Raw genomic sequence first — 20165 nt, 5'->3', positions numbered from 1 at the left:
CTCAGATTATGTGTGGTCATATGCCTACAAAGTTGCGTGGTGATCGGTGAAACCCTTGAGATGTTATACACCTTTATGTGATGAGCCACGCCCTCCGTAATATTCATTGCCTTATAGAAGCTCAGTTTTAGTAAGTTTCCCAACTTTTGCCAAGAGGGAACTTTAGATATTGGTCCCTAGATTATGTTCACCGAGTTTCATGCAGATCGGTCAACTTCCTAGGAAGAGATCGATTTTCAGTGTTTTTCAAAAAAGACAAAATGGCGGAAAATCTATATAACTGGAAGTTATGGGTTCTTGAGGCAAATTTGTTCCTCATGAGGAGAGGCATCTCTGTGCAAAGTTTCATGTCTCTACGACATACAGGGCATGAGATATGCCCATTCAAAGTTTGCAATTTCAATCGGTTGATATACTTTGGCCCCCCTTGGCCAATTAATGTAATATTGCTTCATTTGCATCCTCCCATGACCCTCTACCACCGTGCCAAATTTCACATGGATTGACCAAGTCAGTGAGGAGAAAAATGTGGAACAGACACACAGACACACCCACAGACAGAGTTTTCGTCATTATATAGTATATAGTAATGAGCGATTATGTTCCATTTTTACTCCTTCTGCTGCTCCGTCTATGTCCAGAGTACGCTCTGCACTCCAGGAGCATGGTGCTCTGAATTACCCAACCATATATATATATTCCAACAGTACTCCAAATTAATGATCCAGCTCCAAAAATACAATCAATCAATCAACCAAAGGTAAAATTATAGTAAAATGTGATCCCATCAGCTTCTTTAGCCTGTGATTTTGTCCTATTTTACGTCTTCTTACTTTGTTGGCTGCTGCTTTATAATCGTCTGTGTTTCCGCATGGTTCTGGTAATCTGGGTTTTCTGGTTATGAAGGATTTTACTCTCCACACATTCCGACCTCAACAATACAGCCGTGTGGTTGCTTCCCCCTATTAGGTGCAGCTCCACTCTGCAGCCGCCCCTGAACGGTGTATAGCAGTGATCCACAGCAGGAATGGGACAGCACCTCACATTTCTACTGTCACACCAGTCCTTATTCACCATAGAGCACACGCCCCTTCTCCTTCTCTCACCAGCGTCCCCTGCTTAGTCGGATTGGCATATAGAAAAAGAGCCTTCTGTCTGAATAGCTCTATCCAGGTCTTAGTTCAGTTTTAAATGCATCCGTGGTTATTGTAGTTCCTGATATCCCATTGGAAACTGATGCAGCACGGAGGTCCAGTTTATTTTCCAGCACCTCAGCAGGATGCTAGTTCAGCTGGTGCCCATTCTTTTCCATCTTTCCTCTGTATTTAAGCACCACCAAGTCTTCCAAAGCCTTAATTTAGCACAGATTTCGCCGAGCTGACAGAAAGGTGATTGGAATTGTCCATGCCCATGTCATATACATACAAAATCAACATGTAGTGGCAACAGCAATAATATGTTGGGCTACCACAAATAAATGAATGTATGGGAAACCCTGATCCAATAAAGTGATGTAATTTTCTGAACTTAGACTGCTCTAGCTGTTCTATTACGGCGACTCTGGCTCAGAGGTAGAGCAGGTGGTCCACTAATCAGAATATCAGCGGTTCCATCCCCGGCTCCTCCAGTCTGCATGGTGAAGTATCCTTGAGCAGATACTCAACCCCAAATTGTTACTGATGACTGTTCCATCAGTGTGTGACTGTGTTACAAACTGAGGAGCATGTGGCACCTTGTATGGTAGCCTTGCACACCAGTGTATAAATGTGTGCGTGAATTTACTTGGGATGTAACGATATGGAAAATTTGATATCTCGATTATAGTGACCAAATTATCACGGTAAACGATAATATTGCGATATTTTTTTAAGCGCTGTCAAATGTCCAAAAAATAGATACATTGAAATAACTTCACTAAATCTTGTACCTTCCTTATCATACCAAAATGTTAACAGCCAAAATCTTATATTAAAATGAAACTTTCACATTAAAGGGGCAAGGGATTGGCACAGCAACAGAAAATTTTATTTTAAATTAACAAAATATGTAAACACATTACAGGAGCAAAGCTTATTTGTCTGGTGCATTTTAACAGTCAGCAAAATATGTAAACAATGTATATATTAATTATTTATTTATTAGCATGAGAGGAAAAATATATATAAAACAAAACAATGCAAGAGTAGAACAAAAGACATACAATATATAGAGTAGATATCACAAATGTGCAGGAGAAACCAAAAAAGCCCTAAGGGCAATGGTCATCATTACACAGAATAATTCACACATTAGAAGTGTGCATGTGAGTCAGAGGATTACCTGTATGAGAAAAGGAGTGCATGCTCTCGGTCAAAGGTTAACACGGCAGCGTTTTATGTTGTTTCCTTGAGCTTATCAAGAAAGCATAACTGGCCGTCTATATCGATTCTAGCTCGCCATACAATAACCATAATCATAGTGATTCAATCATAGTTGATCTCAATTAGCGTTACATTATGTCAGTTTATATTCTGTCGGCTCCGCTCAGTGTTTTCAGCTCCGTTTCGTTTTGAAACACTTAATGTTAGCAACATAGCTGCTAATACGGCTGTTAGCTTACGTTACTCAGCTAGTAGCTCTTAAGTGTCTTAAACGAAAACGGAAAACCTAGTCGCCGTTTAGGAGGACAGATACGGCTCAAATGTCCCGTATACGTCGAGAGTTACACATTATGACAATCTCAGTAAAACCGAAGTCCCTCACACAATAACTGACGTTTGCATGACATAACTTGCATTGGCTGTAAAGCTGTGGATGACGGTCATGGAGATGAGCCAGCAGATTTGTAGTGTTGCTACCCTTCGCAGCAACTTTCTTTCTGCATGTTCTGCACACAGGATAGTTGTCCTCCACCAGCTGTCCCTTGGCATTCTTCAGAAACCCAAAGTACGCCCAGACCTCAGACTTTGTGAGTTTAGTTGGGGGGAAAATGTCCTGAGTGCCGCTATCACCACCTTCCGCCATGTTTTCATTCTTTGTATTTACACATGCTACGCATTCACACAGCGCCTGCATCGCGAGACTTGAATGAGGCTGTTATTACATGTCCTGATAATCCACCGCGATAATGCAATTAATTTAAACATAAACGGTAATTCTTACCGTGTAAAAATTAACCGAAATTTACCGTAATATCGGTAATCGTTACATCCCTAGAATGTACCTTGTTGTGTAAAAAGCACTTTGAGTGGTCGGATGACTAGATAGTCATTATATCCACATTACTGATGATTATTTATCAAACATCTTATGGTGTAAATATTTTGTGAGAGCACCAATAGTCATTCCTAAGACATAGTCGTAATATCGATATTAAAGTATGTGGTAAAAAATATCCTGATTTCCTCCATATTTCCCGGCCCTACTGTGTCTGTGTATCTTACAAGGCAGAAACCCAAAAATATAAAAAGGAAAAAAACAAGCACCAACCTCCGGGACTGAAAAATGAAGCCAACGCTGGAGTGCCAAAAACTGCAGTTCATCCAATGGCCACTTGAGGCCGACTCCAGAAGCGGGTCAATCCCCAACCTCACATCAACATACCCAACTTAACTGCAGAAATAAACATGTTTACAGCCTGGTACAAGAAAAGGAGTTGGTCTCTGTAACTAATTCCCCCTTCATGACAACTGTACAGGGGTGAATTTTTATATAACTCTCCTGTTTACATTTCATCAAGGCTTAAAGTTACCGTTATTAAGGTCAGGGCTGCTTTTTCACAGAAGACATTTTGACCTTAGCCACAGAAGGAAAAGAACAGGTGTAAATGATGAAATTAATGAGCTATTTAGCTGCTTTGCTTTCAGGGCACTGGTATTGTGCATGCTGGCTCACTGGGACACTTAGAACAGAGCAGTTGTTAATGTTATTCGTAACACCTGTGCTTTTCCTCCAATGACAACTCAAAATGTATGCTGTGAACAGGGCTGGTATGTATCTATTTTCAATGTATGTAAATGATTTGCTTCAGCTGCTGCAGTTTAAACCTCCTCAAGCTGCAATATCACGATATTTCCCCCCCATTTAAATCTATATCCATTCATTAAAGTTCAGGTTTATGACGTATTTGCTTGTTTTGGTTGTTTGGGTAGAGCAGGTGGTTAGAGGTGCAATGGACTGAGCTGGAAGTTAGCATCAACACACACACTCTCTCTCTGCCTCTCCCCAACAGTCCCATTCATCACATTGTGATTACTTGATAGCTTAGCCAGTTGGTAGCCCATGTTATAATGTTTAGCCAGCTGTGACGGTTGGCCTAATGACTGGACTGGGTTTATTTAATGGAGCGAAATCTGCTGGAAATTTGAGGGTTGCCAGATTCTGAGAAAATCTGTCAGGGCTGTAAGCAGGGAAAACTGCCCACCACATGCAATGAGAGGCAGGTGGACAAAAACAAGACCATGCTTGGGTTCTCTTTGAAAGCTGTTGATGGTGTAATTTCACTGCCTGGCTAAGGCTGTTAATAGGGCCTGTCAGACACACTGTTCCAAATGTACTGGATCAGACCAAGATTTATACCAACAAAATGTACACCATCTTAAAGGACCATGCAGTGGGCTGTATTTCCTTTAGTACATTGAGGACTGCAATTACTTTATTAATCTACAAGTTGATTAACAGAAAATGAACCAGTAAATTGAGCATAGTGTTAGTCTACGCAGGACACAATGTCAAGCTCAGCTCACATCCCAGTTACATCAGCTGATCTCAAACAGCCCAGTCAACCGATAGAGCAGCTGATTGATAGAACGGAGTCAGCTGATAGATCACATGATTTCTTTCTATGCAACCAATTGGCAAATCTCATTCAGGGTGCCCTATTTAAACTGCTCTGGCCTGCCTACCTCTGCAAGCCGCCTCCACCCCAGCTCCTCTTTTTCATGCTTTGTCTGACTTATCAGTGCCATTTTGGTTTGCTCTCTCTGCCTCAGAATTTCCCTGTTTGCACGTGGAAGGGCAGGGAGGTTTGCTCTCTCTGCCTCAGGCTTTCCTTGTTTGCACATGGAAGGGCAGGGAGGTTTGCTTTCTCTGCCTCAGGCTTTCCTTGTTTGCACGTGGAAGGGCAGACAGGTGCTCTCTCCGCCTTAGGCTTTCCACGTAGGCGCGTGGAAGAGGCTTTCTGCGTAGGCCCGAGGAAAGGCAGAGAGGCCCCAGAACAGAGCCATACCGCCAAATATGATACTGCAAATGGAAATAAAGTACTAAAGTTTTCCTGACTTAACTGTTTTTATTATCAACTAGTCTTTTTTTTTTTTTAAACACAAATGATTTATGAAGCTTTAACTCCATGCTTTTGAAGACCTCACCTTGGGCCCAAGAAAGTTATGATCTTCACTATTGTATGACAATTTACCGATTGACAGTTGAAGCCCTAATTATCACCAGCCTTTTTTTCCAAAGCAAACCAAAGATCTTCTAAATTAATTTGCATCTTATTTTGTACTGGGGCTTAGGAGGTAGAGTGGGTTATCCACTAATCAAAAAATCTGTGGTTTGGAGAAGTTTTCGAAACACTGGCAGCCTCTTATCTCCCACTTCAAAACAGTGCAATCTTTACCATTATACTACAGTATGGGAAGTATGACTGGAGAAAGATAAGTGTTGATTGTTTTGGGGTATATATATCTATACACAGCGACATGCATATTGATGCATTTATTGTGTAGACACAACTCTGTGTGGGGATGTAACAGCGTGGGTACATGCATTTTGGATTGTGATCTTCTAGGATGCAGACAGGATTAGGTTAACATGTTTTTCATTTATGTCTTTATCTATTTTAAATTAGTTGTACACCTAATGTATGCAATGTAATGTATGTTATTCAGTCATTTTTATTTATTTTAGTCATTTATCATTACTTTGCTCTTGAGCTGGGAAAGGATTGTTGGGGGATGGGGGGGATGGGCGGTTTGATCCCCGGCTCCTCCAGTCAGTATGTTAAAGTATCCCTGAGCAAGATATAGAACCCCATATTGCTCTTGATGGCTGTGCCTGTGCACTCAATGTGAGTGTGTGGGAGTGTCTGAACTGAGTAGCAGGTGGCACCTTGTATGGTAGCCTCGGACAACAGTGTGTGATTGTGTGTGTGAATGAGGTCGCTCTGAGTCGTTGGAGACTAAAAAGGGGCTATAAGAGTCCAAGTCCATCACCATTTACCAGCCAAACACTGGACACAGGTCATTCCAGTGTGTTGTGAGGATCAACTCGAGTGAACTACTCACTGTATTTATTTTTGAGTCATCAGTGTGTGGTAGTTGTGAGATACTGCTTTGACCGCTTCGACTGTTATTAGTCTGACACTCAGCATCCAACAATTGATAGTTGCCTGGACAACAGCAGTTAATTGATGATCTATGTTGTCAGAAATTTAAATGGAGAAGAAGAATACATGTAGTGGTGAAGTGAATTTGTTTATTACCTGCTTTAAAAAGGTTGTTGTTCAGCAGCCAACTCTCACTTCATCTCTTAACACAAGAACAACTTTCCATGTGATCGCTATATCCTCTGAGTAACTCTTTGAATGTGAAGACTGTTTACATACACTTTTATCTTTTGGGGTAAAGTCGAGGTACAGGAAGCTATCAGCATGAAGGAGAAAAAAATTTGGACGTGTTTGACAGATTTAACTCTCACTTGTTTATAACTTGCCAAATTGCAGTCGACCCTTGAGAGGAAGTGGGCCCACAGTCTACATATACATATTTAATTTTCTTATCAGTTGATATTGATTGACTGATCCATTCCCAGGTTTCCACCAGTGAGCGAGGAGGCTGCTGTTGGAACCCCAGTGGGAGCCATCATGGCGGCTGCTGTCAATCAAACTATCATCTACTCCATCATGGAAGGCAACCAGGGAGGTGAGTGTACTCAGAGTAGTGCTTGTTGTCAGTTGTGGAGTTGGCTGGATTCACTGCCTGGGTATGACCACTGATAAAGTTGCTACTTCACTATTACCATTCAGTGTGTAGTTATAAGCTTATCAGCAGCTATTATCTTATTACTGTGGCAAAGTTCCCGGTTGTGTGGTGACAGAGCAACAGTGGACATGTGTGGCTCAGCTAAAATACAATCTTTGTTATCTTTCCCAAATTACAAAAAATCACCTACGTAAATTGAAGGGTGACTCACCAGTAACACATTTACACTAGATTGCAGATACCCGACCTGAGCCTGTCAGGACGCGATGGGCCAGGCCAGGTTTGGGTTCGGCCTTCTTGACATAGCCTGCTTTACACTATATCTTAACCAACCAACTGCTTCCTCGCTATGTCACCTTTTTGTCAAAGTGACACAAAGAAATGGGCGCAGCAGTGTAAACGTGTTCACCTTCATGTTTTCAACTGCGATCAAGTGAGCAATCATTTTTTTCCGTACATTAACTGTATCAGGTGCGGGTTGGGTTCCGACATGAAAAACCAGAATGCCAGGCGGATTCGGATTGGGCTTGAGCACTACTCTCTCGGACTTTGGTCAGGCTTTGGTCCTACTGTCAGAAATATACAGCCCAAGCTGCACTTTAATTTATACTTAGCCAAGTGAAAATACAACCTAGAAGCATTAAAGACAGATTGAAATCCACTTGCCCAGAACATTTCAAGAGGTGGCTCAGGGAACAGTAGAGCAGAGAATGAGGTCACACTCCCTGTGTGCGTGTTGTTACACAAGCTTCTCTGTTGTTCGTTGTGGTAGACAGTTTGGCCAGGCATGCATGTAAGCTCATGGAAGTCCCTGTGTGTATCTCACTGGCTAGCTAATTGCAACCACTCTGCATTGCGCTCATACAGCAGTTACCACTGATATTGGCACTGCGTCTTTGCGAAAGCGTGGCACTTATCCTGTGGTTTCCCCTCAGATAACAATGACAGCTCTAAGGTAGCACCATAAGCCACTAGCCGCCAGTTTAGCCACCTTCGTGTTGAGAACTGTGTCCAGACAATCCTTCCCCAGACTCAGAATCATAGATATACTCTTAAAGTGTCTCCAGTGATTTCAATACGTCTGCTCATACGAAAGGCATGACATGTCGTGTTTATCTGATCCCTGATCAATGACTGATCTATGAGTGTCCTGTAGGGGTGGGCACATCGATCCTAAAATGTGGATACCAAAAAAGGGATTAGCTTCTCTCCTGTACATCAAACCTATTTGTCATTCAAGAGTAAAACTGTCTGGATGAACTCTTTGCTTCCCCACTGCTTTTGTGTTGCACTCAAACAATATATTCCAGACCCAGCAGCATCTTCTTAGTTTTACTTTTGATGTCGGCAGTATAGGAAGACGGTAATCTCACCTCCCAGCCCTCCAGTTTACTGCTGGGGGCCGACATGGACCCTTTGTTGTACTATGGATAGAACCATGTATGCATCCACGTGACCGTAGCTGTCCCCGAATGTTCAATACAGAAGTATGTCCCAGCCTGACTAATTTAATCTGACACACAATAGCAGTGATGGCTTAATGAAAGAGGAAACAAATAGAAAAAGAGCACTTGGAGCTGCAACCGAATAAGAGCCGTAAATTCAGTGTTATACAAGTAAGGCCTTAAAAGTCATTAAAAAGTCTAACATTTGAATTTGTGAGGTCTAAACTACCACTAACATTTTATCTAATTTCATGTATTTAATATCTTTTTGTGAAAATGAATGAAGCCTTTCTATATAAAATTCCACATTTCTAATGTTATAAATCTCTAAAAAATACTTGCACTTACCTGTTGGCACAGGGTAGATCGTCTTAAAGCAACTCTTACCTTCCTTGCATTTCACACAGCACTTAGAAAAAATATGAACATCCACAACTCCACCTCCCTCCAAAGGCCTACTCCCCCCTCCTCCATTACGTCCTCATTACGTCCATGATAGACGTAGGCGTTGGCAAGGTAACGTTAGATACACGGAAGAGGAGAGCGAGTGTAATGTTACAACAAAGACAGTCAAATGCAACCCCGGAGTTTTAAAACTCAACCGGAGTCAGTGATGACTGATGAGTTTAGAATAAGGTTACAGTGCTAAGTGATGACTGATGAGTTTAGAATAAGGTTACAGTGCTAACATTAGATAGTAGCGTTAACGTTACTAGTAAGTGGAAACGCACAAGGAAGATGAATGTTTCAGAGGCTACGCTACAGTAGGGTAACGTTATCCATTAGCAACCGGATGCTGTGTTGTCATATAACGTTATATGTTATATTAGAAGCAAACTAAACATAACGTTACCTGTTACCACAGTCAAACACAACCCCGGAGTTTTGAAACTTACCTGGATGCGAACGGTTACGTCAGTACAGTCGGAGGCCTCCACGCGGGGAAGACATACAGGACGCTCGGCCAGTCATTGCATCCGAATGCAACGATTGGTCGGAGTTTTCTTAGAACATATGAGAATGGTATAATTATGAGTTTGTATCTCTGGTGGAATTCACTTACATTTTAGTGTGCCATCAGCTTATTAATAGCATTTTAACCTAAACTAAGAAAAGCGTAAAATTTCCAGAAAGGTTAGTGTCACTTTAACTCACTCTAATAACCATAAACCTACATAACACTGACCTCTGCACAATACCACATAATATACTACTTACCTGCGATGCTTTGATAAGTAAAACATGATTTGTCCAAGAATTTGTCCTAAATTTGGTCAAGAGGTTGCCCTGACAGGGTCTTAAAAAGTATTAAATTTAACTGCCTGATACCTGTAGACACCCTGTTGTGGCTAAACTCTACAAGTTATTTTTAATCTGCTGTTGTTTACCATAACCAAACAGCTTAAGGTGTAATACCACCACCACCTGGACTGGGCCTTCGCTGACTTGCATTTAGTCTGGGGAAACAAGACCTGATCTCAGATTCATATGAGATGTAGCTAAGGGTAAACAAAAGAGATTAAATTGCACCTGGGCTTTATGAAATGTCAAGTGTAAATGGGGCCGAACAGTAATGGGTTGCTCATATGTCATATGCTGAAGCTTCTTATTGAAATAATGTTTAAAATACCTCCTATGCAAACACCTCCTTCTCACTCTGTAAAACTTCCCACTCACCATCCGACTGCTTTATACAAGAGAGTAAAAGAAAATCCCTCTGTCTCCCTCTTTGACCTTTTCCTTCTATATTTTGCTCCCTGTTCCTTTCATCCTACCTCCCCCGCTCTCGCTGTCTTTCTTTATCTCTCCGTGTCTCCAGGTGTGTTTGCATTAAATGAAACGACAGGAGTGATTTCCACTGCCAAGCCCCTGGACTATGAGGCCAACTCCTCCTACGTTCTGAAGGTGGAAGCCGACTCCATGAGAGTGGTGTCCTCGAACCTCCGAGTTCCCTCAAAGAGTAAGTGCGTGGTCGTGTTTGTGAGCTCTCCTCTTTCAAGATTACAGGGCTAACTTTTGACATCGGATTGCATCACCGCAAATTTCACAGATTTTCTTCTCTCTAATTACACACACGCACACACTCACACACACACACACACACACACACACACACACACACACACACACTGAAGGATTAAAAAATAACAGTGCATCACCCACTACATGATATTGTTAAGATAAACTTGCCACAGGCTTCAGCTTTCGCTCTGGCTCACACACTTATCTCACTCTCATTCTCTCTGGAGCTCTCTCTGCTTTTACCTTGTACAAGTTCTCTTCAACTCTTCACCTTGTCTTTACAGTTATGTCTTGGAAGACATGTTATATTGGGCCTCAGCTGCTGTTGTTACCTTTCAAGCAGCCTTTTCCTCTCTCTCAGGTGCCGATCAACCCTGTAGGCTACACCAGCTCGCTCTCTTCTCCGCTGCTGTTTTAAAATGCTTGCCTTTCCTCCTCCTTCTAGATTTGTGTCTCATTGGCTATCATAGGTGTTACACACATAATATGTAGTTATGTAACTGCCTAGAATTTATCTCTCAAATATCAAGCATGTTTGCAAAGATCAAAGTGGCCACATAAAGCTGGTGTGCAGTTTGGAAGATTGTAGATTTTATCTGTAGAGCTGTAACATTTCCTCAGATACTCTATCCCAAACATTGGCACAGGATGATCTGTGCAGGTCAGGTCAGTGTTACATTGTACCGAACCTGCCTTTAACTACGCACATCTTTCAAGGTAGGGTTGGGAATCCAGAACTAGTTTTCTGATTCATCAGAATCGTATGCTTCTGAGCTCATCAGTAGGGTTGCCCCCTGCCTCCTTGTCGACCAGCAGTCATCATTTAGGGCCATTAGTCAACTAGTCGCCTGAATGTTTACCATATTAATGTAGGCTAATTATTAAATGATTATATTTAGGCGGGCAACACAATGGTTTGAGTTCAAGGTGTGAGAAAGAATAGTATCAGTAACATTGTTAACACTGTGCTACATTGCAGAGAAATACAAAACCGTACTAATGACCCTTCATTAATATAGGCCTATATTTTATCTACAAGTGCACGACATGTTATTAACTAGCCTGTGGAATAACCGCAGGTACCAGCCCTGGAAATTAGGGGCCGTACACATGCACCTTCTATAACCGCCTGGAAAATGAGAGGTCAGGCGCTTGGCACTACTGTTGTGCCTTTTCTGTGCCGGCTTTCAAGAACGCAGCGGCAGCTTGCGTCTGAGGTTCCTAAGCAACCTTAACAAGCATAGTATAGCCTATTTACCTGAGATCCTGAGAGCACAGCTGATCTTCTTCCAGGTGCTGTTTACAAGTGTGTAGGCCTATCGTCTGTGGGACAGATGTAAAGCTCTGGGTAGCCCTGCACTAACATGATCAACTTTTCTGTATTTATCAGACTGAATTTTTATGGAAGAAGGGATTGGCTGTGATTGGTTTGTAACGTGACTCCTGTCTGAATGCTGAGCATGGCCTCTTCCTGTGTCTGTCCTTTCAAATTAAATTCCCACATGGTCCAGTCATATAGGGTTTGATTTATTTTGACAAGACGCAGCTCCTAAAAGAGTCTCACGTTTGCTTGTTTATTGTTTTGTTTTGTTTTTCTGCAATTAAACGACCAATGAAATCTTGCTGACTAATGACCTTTCTGGTCAACTAACGTTTGGTCGACTATCAGGGGGCAGCCCTATTTATCAGTTCTTTTAATTGATGCCAGCGTGTTTTTCTGACAGTTGAGCATTAAAGAACAGCAAGGTCACGCTCATGCATCTACACTGCTGGAAACCTGCAACAAGAACGAGTCATAGCAGAGAGGAGGAAACAGTCCAAAGTGTAGCTTCATTTCACATAGAAAGATGACAACAGAGCTGCTTCCAGGCTGTGCACTTTGATTTATAGAATACTGCACATGCAACGCTCAAATCGGCATGTGCTGTGAATGAAATTGAATGAATGTAATGAAATAAAAGTAGCCGCCTGTAAGGGCATGTGCAGCACGCGCTGTGCGTAGGGCTCCAGTGCCAGAGGGGACACCAAAACAGCTTAATATGATCATCATCAATCATAATTACATGTATTGCATTAGCTCTCCCAGTTAAGGCCCTCTCAGACACAACATGGTTGGAGCTGTGTTGTTGATGGTTTTATACCCTTTTTCCATTGTCGCTCTTGGCCGCACCAAGTAAAGCCATGCTGTGCCGATTTGTGTTTCCATTGTCAATTTAGACGTGGCGGGCCACACCATGCCGTGCCAGAGATGGACATTCTCAGGAGTAGGTCCAAAAGCTGGCCAATCCCTGACCATCCCCCTTCTCCCCCCAAGCAAGCCTGTGTGTTATGAGACTCTCCTCCCCTCTGTCTGCAGGAGACCAGAGAGAAAGGCGTTTTTTGAAGTCTCTGTGTTCAGCTCTCAGTACTTTTGTAGCTTCTAACTGAATCTCTGTGGTTTGGAGTTTAGTTTCTCCCCTCCACCTTGCTTTTACTTTTATCTGTTTTATTTTACTGTTTCATGTTCGCTATCAGCCATATTAGAAGTTGTGTGAAGTTGCTGCTCGAAAACTCAACATTTCCTTATTTTGTTGTTTCACAATAAAAGTTTTTACATACCAAAATAATGAGGGACTTTTATTGTGAAGAATCCACAAGAAATTAAAAGTGTTATTACCAAAGTGGCGTAACTTTATTAGTGACTTCTCTTCAATGAAGTCTCATAATATGGCAGGGAGGAAAGTGAAAGCAGAAACAGACACAGTGAGATGTTGATGAAGAGCTGCAGACAACAGGCTCTTACTGCACCTCTGCAAACAGCTCACCTCCAACAGGTAAACTTCACCTGGCCTGATGTGGGAAAACACATGCAGTACCAATAACAGGGGACTTTAGCCGTGGATCAGCACTCTGCTTTTAAACATCATCACTCAAGACAAGCCATCATCAGTTCAAGACACACCTTCAAGAGGGTAGCCCTGTTGTAATGGAAATGCAAATCCCTGCTGTCCAAGCCAAGCCAGCCCAGGACTGTTGAAAAGGGGTGAACACAGCACTTATTATTAGAGTCAATAATACAGTCAGTTGCCTCTGCTGAGTGAAGTTTTTTGAAACTTAAGCTCATTAAAACAAGCCTGCGTTCAACAATGAGACAGGAACATCTGGTGGTCTTTCTGTCACCAGCATCAATGCAGAGCTTGCTCAGAAGCTGTCATATAATGACCTCATTAACGACCTTGCAGCCACAGACGTGTGCCTCTGTAGAGCCTCCTGCAACTGCTGAAAAATGCCTGTTCTGTAGTTCTTCTGTAGTGGAGAATATACTGTCTCTGCAGAATCATAAAGTGTGGGACTTTTCTTCTATTTTGTGTGACAAATGGGACAGTACTGTTTTTCATATTATTCATTTAAGTTTATTTTTACAGTAATGGCTCTGACAGGACAGGAAAGGACAGGACAGGACAACAAAGCAATTGCACATAGGGCACCCAAATGGCCAGCAGCCCTGGAAACAGAGCCACTTCTTTGTTAGAGATGATGGTTTTTGCAATAAATGAGTAGCTTACAAATATTCTCTCATTTCATCCATGCTGAGTTCAGACTTCAGTCAATAAAGAATCCGAGCGGTGGGTAAAATCGATAATGGCATTAGTATCAATAAAATCATATCAATTCCCATCCCTACATTTCTAGGTACAGTGACATGCAAACATTTGTTTACTGCGAGTAATTTAGTGAGTAGAAGATGAAGAGATCTCCAAAAGATATGAGGTTAAAGTTGAAACGTGTTTTTTTGTTACATTTTAAACAAGAAAGGAGCACCATGCAACAGTCTGGGCACCCTAAGACGTTTAAACTCTCAGACAATGTTTAACAGGGGTGCCCAGACTGTTGCGTGCCACTATGCAGGAATTGTCAGTTACTGTTTGTAAAAACATGCACCAGTGAAAGTGAACGCTAACCTTAGGTGCACTCACAGTGTGGAATGAGCTTTGTCCGCTTGGCATTTCGCCGAGTTGTTTTTTTTTTTGGCCGACTATTTTTTAAGCTTCCATGCCATACGTGCTGCTACCTGGTCACCACTTTTTTATAAAGTTCTGACCTCACCTGCGCTCTGTGCCAAGAACGTGTCGAACATACCACGTTAAGAAAATACAGGCTGAGTCTCAGCAGAAAAATACACCGCCACAATTCTAGTGATTGGTAATGGTTACTTTTGTCCATGCATCCATTTTCGTAACCGCTTATCCTCTAGAGAGTCGCGGGGGGCTGGAGCCTATCTCAGCTGACACATAGAGACAGACTATTCATGCTCACATTCACACCTACGGACAATTTAGAGTCACCAATTAATTTGCATGTCTTTGGACTGTGGGAGGAAGCCGGAGTACCCAGAGAGAACCCATGCTGACAGGGGGAGAACATGCAAACTCCGCACAGAAGGGCTCTCTCCTGGGATCGAACCAGGGACCCTCTTGTTGTGAGGCGACACGGCTAACCACCACACCACCGTGCCGCCGATTACTATTGTATGACTTCATATATTGTTTTTCAGGAAAATGCTGCATAGTATATCTTTAAATTCTTTGAATTTTTCACATTATATATTTTTGCTCTTCTTCCTTTCTTTGCTCTGTCTTAATTTTCTTTCATTTTATTCTCATTTCAGTCCATTCAAAAACAATATTTCCTTCAGTTGCATGTGGGTGGAAAAACCTAGTTTTTAACAGTTTGAACAGTTTTAATTGAAATTATAACTGAAGTGAAAATGACTCTAATTAGTCCCTCATTCTTTCCCCTCTGTCCTTTTAATTTGCCGTCTCTTTTCTCTGCCTTTTTCTAACTGCCTGTATCTGCTGGTATTTCTCTCTTTTCTCTTTCCTTCAAAACAAATCTGAGCTCTTCTTAATTGATGCTCAGCTCCCCGGGTTTCCCCTTTCTTCTTTAATTATGGTGTTTACCACATGCTATTCTCATTTCATCCAGCTATTTGAATTTAAGCATTCTGCAGGGATTAAAACTACAAATCACTGTAGTCATTAGCAAATCTCCTTCCATTATTTTTGCTACGCATTTTAATCAAGCATCAAATCAATAAGATTCTAACAATGTGTTAATCCAGTTCTCTAACTCAAGTTAAGGTTGGAATCGTAAATAGATGTTTCGGTGTGGTGTCTCAATTGCTGTTGTAGATAAGAAGATTAATGTTTGCATCTGCTTGTTTGTTTGTGTTTTTCTTTTTGCGTGCCAAAGTTTTTAATGTGATTTTTTTTTCTTCCTTTGTCTTTTTGGAGTAAAAACTTGAGCAGTTCACACAATCCTGGGATTTGTTCTTTCCCTCTGACACATGATTCGCCCTTTCACAGACTTTGGTTGATGTATTGTGTTGCAGTTTTACGTGGGTGTGACTCACAACTCCCTGTTTTTGGACAGATAAGACTGAATGTGAGTCATTCCAAGTTGCAACCACTGAATATGAATGACAAGAGGCTCACTGGCACAAAGCTTTGTCCCATATTGAAAGTGTAGCTCGGAAGAATGACAGTAACATTTCGTCTTTTATTGATCATTCAAAATAGATTTTTCCATTCAGTTTGTGTGCATAATTCAAAATACCACTTACAGTGTGACTGATGCGAAACTTGATTTTGAATCTTGCCATAGAAAGTATTTTTGAAGATGTTTGGCTTGAAACGACCACAATGTCATGACTAGTAAGATTATTGATGCATATATTTTAAAAATGTGGTCAAATGGTTCAGAGCAGGATCACCTCTGCAGCAGCATCCCTATTCAACAGTTGGTTATATTTCTCACAGCACATTTTCGGAATTTGTCTTAACAAGGCAAGGCAAGGCAGCTTTATTTGTATAGAGCATTTCATACAAAAGGGCAGTTCAAAGTGCTTTTCAGAGCAATAAAGTATAAAACATAATACAGGAAGGAGCAATGAGAAAAAAGATATAAAAGGCAAAATTAATTACTAAGTGATGTGCAATTTTGAAAAAATCACCATTAAAGAAGGTGCAAAGATGTCAGAGTCGGGGCTTGTCTAACATCATCTGGGAGGTTACTCCAGGTTATGCTGCATGATAAAAAAACGCTACTTCATCATGTTTTGTTCTGACTCTTTGGACGGTCACTAGGCCAGCCCCAGATGTCTTCAGGTTCCAAGAAGGTTCATATGTCACAAGCATGTCAGAGAGATATTTGGGTGCTGAGCCACAGAGTGATTTATACACAAGCAGCAAGATTTTAAAATCAGTTCTTGGAGTGATGGGTAACTAGTGTAATGATTCTAGAACTGGAGTAATGTGGTCATTTTCCTAGTTTTCTCAGGACCCTAGCAGCAGCATTCTGAAAGAACTAAAGTTGCCAAACAGCTTGTGTGGAAAGTCCTACAAACAGACCGTTGCAGTAATCTAATTTACTGGAAATAATAGGCATGGGTGAGCCTTTCAAGGTCTTGCTTTGCTTTATTCCTCTGAGTCTAGCAGTGTGTTTCAAATGGTAGCAGGCAGATGACTTCACAGAGTTGATGTGGCTGTGGAAGTTTAAATGTGAGTCCAAAATAACACCAAGGTTTTTTTTAGTTACAAGAAAGACGGGGTGTCTTCGAAGTGAGAGCTGATACACACTGTCTGTCTTTTGCCCAAAGACAATTATGTCGGTCTTATCTCTGTTGAGTTGGAGAAAATTTTGACACATCCAATCATTTATTTGCTCAATACAGTGGCACAGGCGTTCTACAGGTCCATAATCACCTGGTGAAAGCAATATGTATATTTAAGTGTCATCTGCATAATTATGATAGGCAACGTTATTAAATACTGTCCCATCTTAATAAATAATACCTAAGGATGTTTTTTCCAAAGTTACAGGGAGCCTATTACACTTACTTTCAGGTTCATGCTTGTATTTCAGGTTTCTACAAAATGTTTACATGCTTTAATGTTCAAAAACACTTTACTTTCCTCATACTGTCTGTGCTGGAGCACCTGTATTCACCCTCTGTCTGAAACATTCTGTTCTAGTGCCTTTCTCTTTAAGGCTTCCTCCCTAAAAAGCCCAGTCTGCTCTGATTGGTCAGCTTTTCCCAGTCTTCCATATCAAAGGCCTTGGTGTCTCGGCACCATCGTTGCAGCCGTGGAGTAACTAACGGAGTATATCACAACTTTCTACTTTCTAAATCACCAATAAAAGCTTTTAATCCAAAATGCTGACAATCTGACGTGTTCCAGCAGGAAGGTTATCAGGAATCAGGGAGAAGAGAAATTAACAACATCTACGACAAAGATGACTGGTCTCCCTAACGTTAGCATGTAGCTACATGTAGCAGTGAATGTAATGTAAACACTTAGTGTGCCTGAAGCAGATGACCATCAGGGGCAGACTGGGACTAAAAAACAGCCCTGGACTTTGACTCGGCCCAGCCCACAACAACCGGTGCGTGGAAACTCATCAGCCCCAGACACGGGTGTCAAAATACTTAAATCTTAACACATAATACTATACCTTCCAAATTATAGCAATAGCACCGATGTTGACTAGATGTTGTGTTAAGAGCATAGTGTAGAATACTCACTGAGAAATAAACGACACAGTCCAGATGTCTCTCTGCTGAACAATATAATGCAGGTGACTGCCTGAAACACACAACAAGACATGGTATGAGTTATGATAAATCACAGTGTAAAGAGGCTGTAATGTCTCTCCCATCTGCACCTGCTGCACACGGCTGCTCGATTTGCGTGACGTATGCGCTTCCTTCTTCTTCAATTTGATTGGCGGCCGGCCGGCTCATAGATATCTATGGGCCAGCTGGCATCCAATTCAATGGCTGCCACCTAGCGGACTGGACGTGGAACAGTAGATTATCAGGGAGAAAAAGGAAACAAAACAAAACAAAACAAAAAACGGTGATTACTGCGTCGCGGCCGCCGGCCGTCCTGTGATTCTCCAGAGCCTCCAGATGGCCAGTCCGCCCCTGATGACCATGTAAAGATATCCATCACAAGTTGACATCAGCTTGTCTCAAAAGTAGAAATAAAGGTCTAAAGTAGATTTCCTGACATGGATTATTTTACATATGCTTACATCATTATTTGAAATATTGGCCACATTTAATATTGGAGTCTGACACTGTAACATTTAATATTTAACAGAAAATAACAAAAAGCATAATAGCTCCATTTTAAACTTTGACTGTTGCTGATTTAGTCATCATGACTATTAAATGTTGTAGAGAAATGCTTAAGATTTGAAACCATGTTTTCAAGGACTTAAAATCTCTTTGCCCCTGCTGTTGTCCCTGCTCATCTTTGGTTTCTCAAAATGCAGCTGATCACCTCATGATAATGAGTTCTAACTTTGGCTGCAGATATTCTTTTAGGAGATGCTCCTCAATCACTGTCAGACCAGTGTTACACCTGCCACACACCTCTTGAACCTATAGAAAAGGGAAGCAGCAGCACCACCAGTTCAGACAAGTAGTGTAGACATGTCGATATTATCGCCGACAAGTGAAAATAGTAATAGCTACTGCAAGTGTAATACTTGCAACACCTTCAGGGAATGCAGAAGCTGTGACTTTCTCTTCCTGAACATGTCTACAACTGCAGGACTGAACGATTGTTGTTGCTTTTCTTGCCGATATGTGACACAGGTTGGACTTGCAAGTTCAGAACTGCAGGTCTGACACGAGTGATTTACACAATGACTGTGTTTGTCCTTGTTAATTCATGTCTTACATTTTATTGTTTGCTTTTAATCCCAAATACTTTACGAGTTTTACAGAAGATCCCTTTTTCTACTTTCTGTAATTCAAATTGTGTATGTGTGTTTATGTGTGTCCTAGCTAACACAGCTAAGGTGATAATCGACATCCAGGATGAGAACGACCACCCACCGGTTTTCACCAGGTCTCTTTACATTGGAGGGGTCGCAGAGGATGCCAAAACTTTCACCTCCGTCTTGCAAATTCAGGTACAGACACACACATACCTACATATACAACCAAACTCTAAGAGTGGATAAAATATAGAAACACGTAAAAGTATAATGTAATTAAGGTGGAAACGGACAAGTTTTTACTTTAACTTTTGAAGTAAATGTTGATTGCACAACGTAATGGCTGTAGGGGGATCACTTAGAATATGCACAATTATCTTCCAAAATAAAATTTAGCTTTTTAAAACAAGTAAAAAATATCTAGTCTCAAAAAACCAACAGATGTCTTCAAGCTACTTCTGCCGGGCTAAAAACAAGAACATTTGTCTGGATACAAAGAGAGAGAATTTTTCCCACAATATCAAAATGTAGTTAAAGTGCCATCATCATAAAATAAGGCTATATGTTTAGGAATTATATCTTTAAATCAAGAATATGGTTATCGCAAAAATACCATGAAATATTGTGATATTATTTTGGGGCCATATTGCTCACCCCTACTGGAAACCTTACTTGGCGAAAACGAAAGAGTCTTGTCTCTGAGAAAAAGTGGATCCAATTGTCTTTGCGACAGCTGTGTTAACAGTAATACCACTTGGAAACACTAGGGGGCAAAAAGTTATCTATCTTACTATACAATGACGAAAACTCTGTCTGTGTGTCTGTGTGTCTGTTCCACGTTTTTCTCCTCACTGACTTGGTCAATCCATGTGAAATTTGGCACAGTGGTAGAGGGTCATGGGAGGATGCGAATGAAGCAATATTACATCAATTGGCCAAAGGGGGGCGCTATAGCAACCGATTGACATTG

The 20165-nt window shown here is 41.3% G+C and overlaps 1 protein-coding gene across 1 annotated transcript in view; it reads left to right on the top strand.

Annotated features, from left to right (window-relative positions):
• Nucleotides 1-20165, top strand: part of LOC126400092 (protocadherin-15-like) — a 356244-nt gene that overhangs the window by 267271 nt on the left and 68808 nt on the right. Inside the window, exons 27-29 of the mRNA XM_050060553.1 lie at nt 6790-6899; nt 10224-10364; nt 19263-19390. Coding sequence (XP_049916510.1) covers nt 6790-6899; nt 10224-10364; nt 19263-19390 — 379 coding nt within the window. The remainder of the gene's footprint in view (nt 1-6789; nt 6900-10223; nt 10365-19262; nt 19391-20165) is intronic.

This window comes from Epinephelus moara, chromosome 13 (genome assembly GCF_006386435.1).
Source record: "Epinephelus moara isolate mb chromosome 13, YSFRI_EMoa_1.0, whole genome shotgun sequence".
Taxonomy (NCBI): Eukaryota; Metazoa; Chordata; class Actinopteri; order Perciformes; family Serranidae; genus Epinephelus; species Epinephelus moara.
The sequence above is the reverse complement of the archived record's forward strand: the minus strand, read 5'-3'. Positions and strand labels throughout refer to the sequence as shown.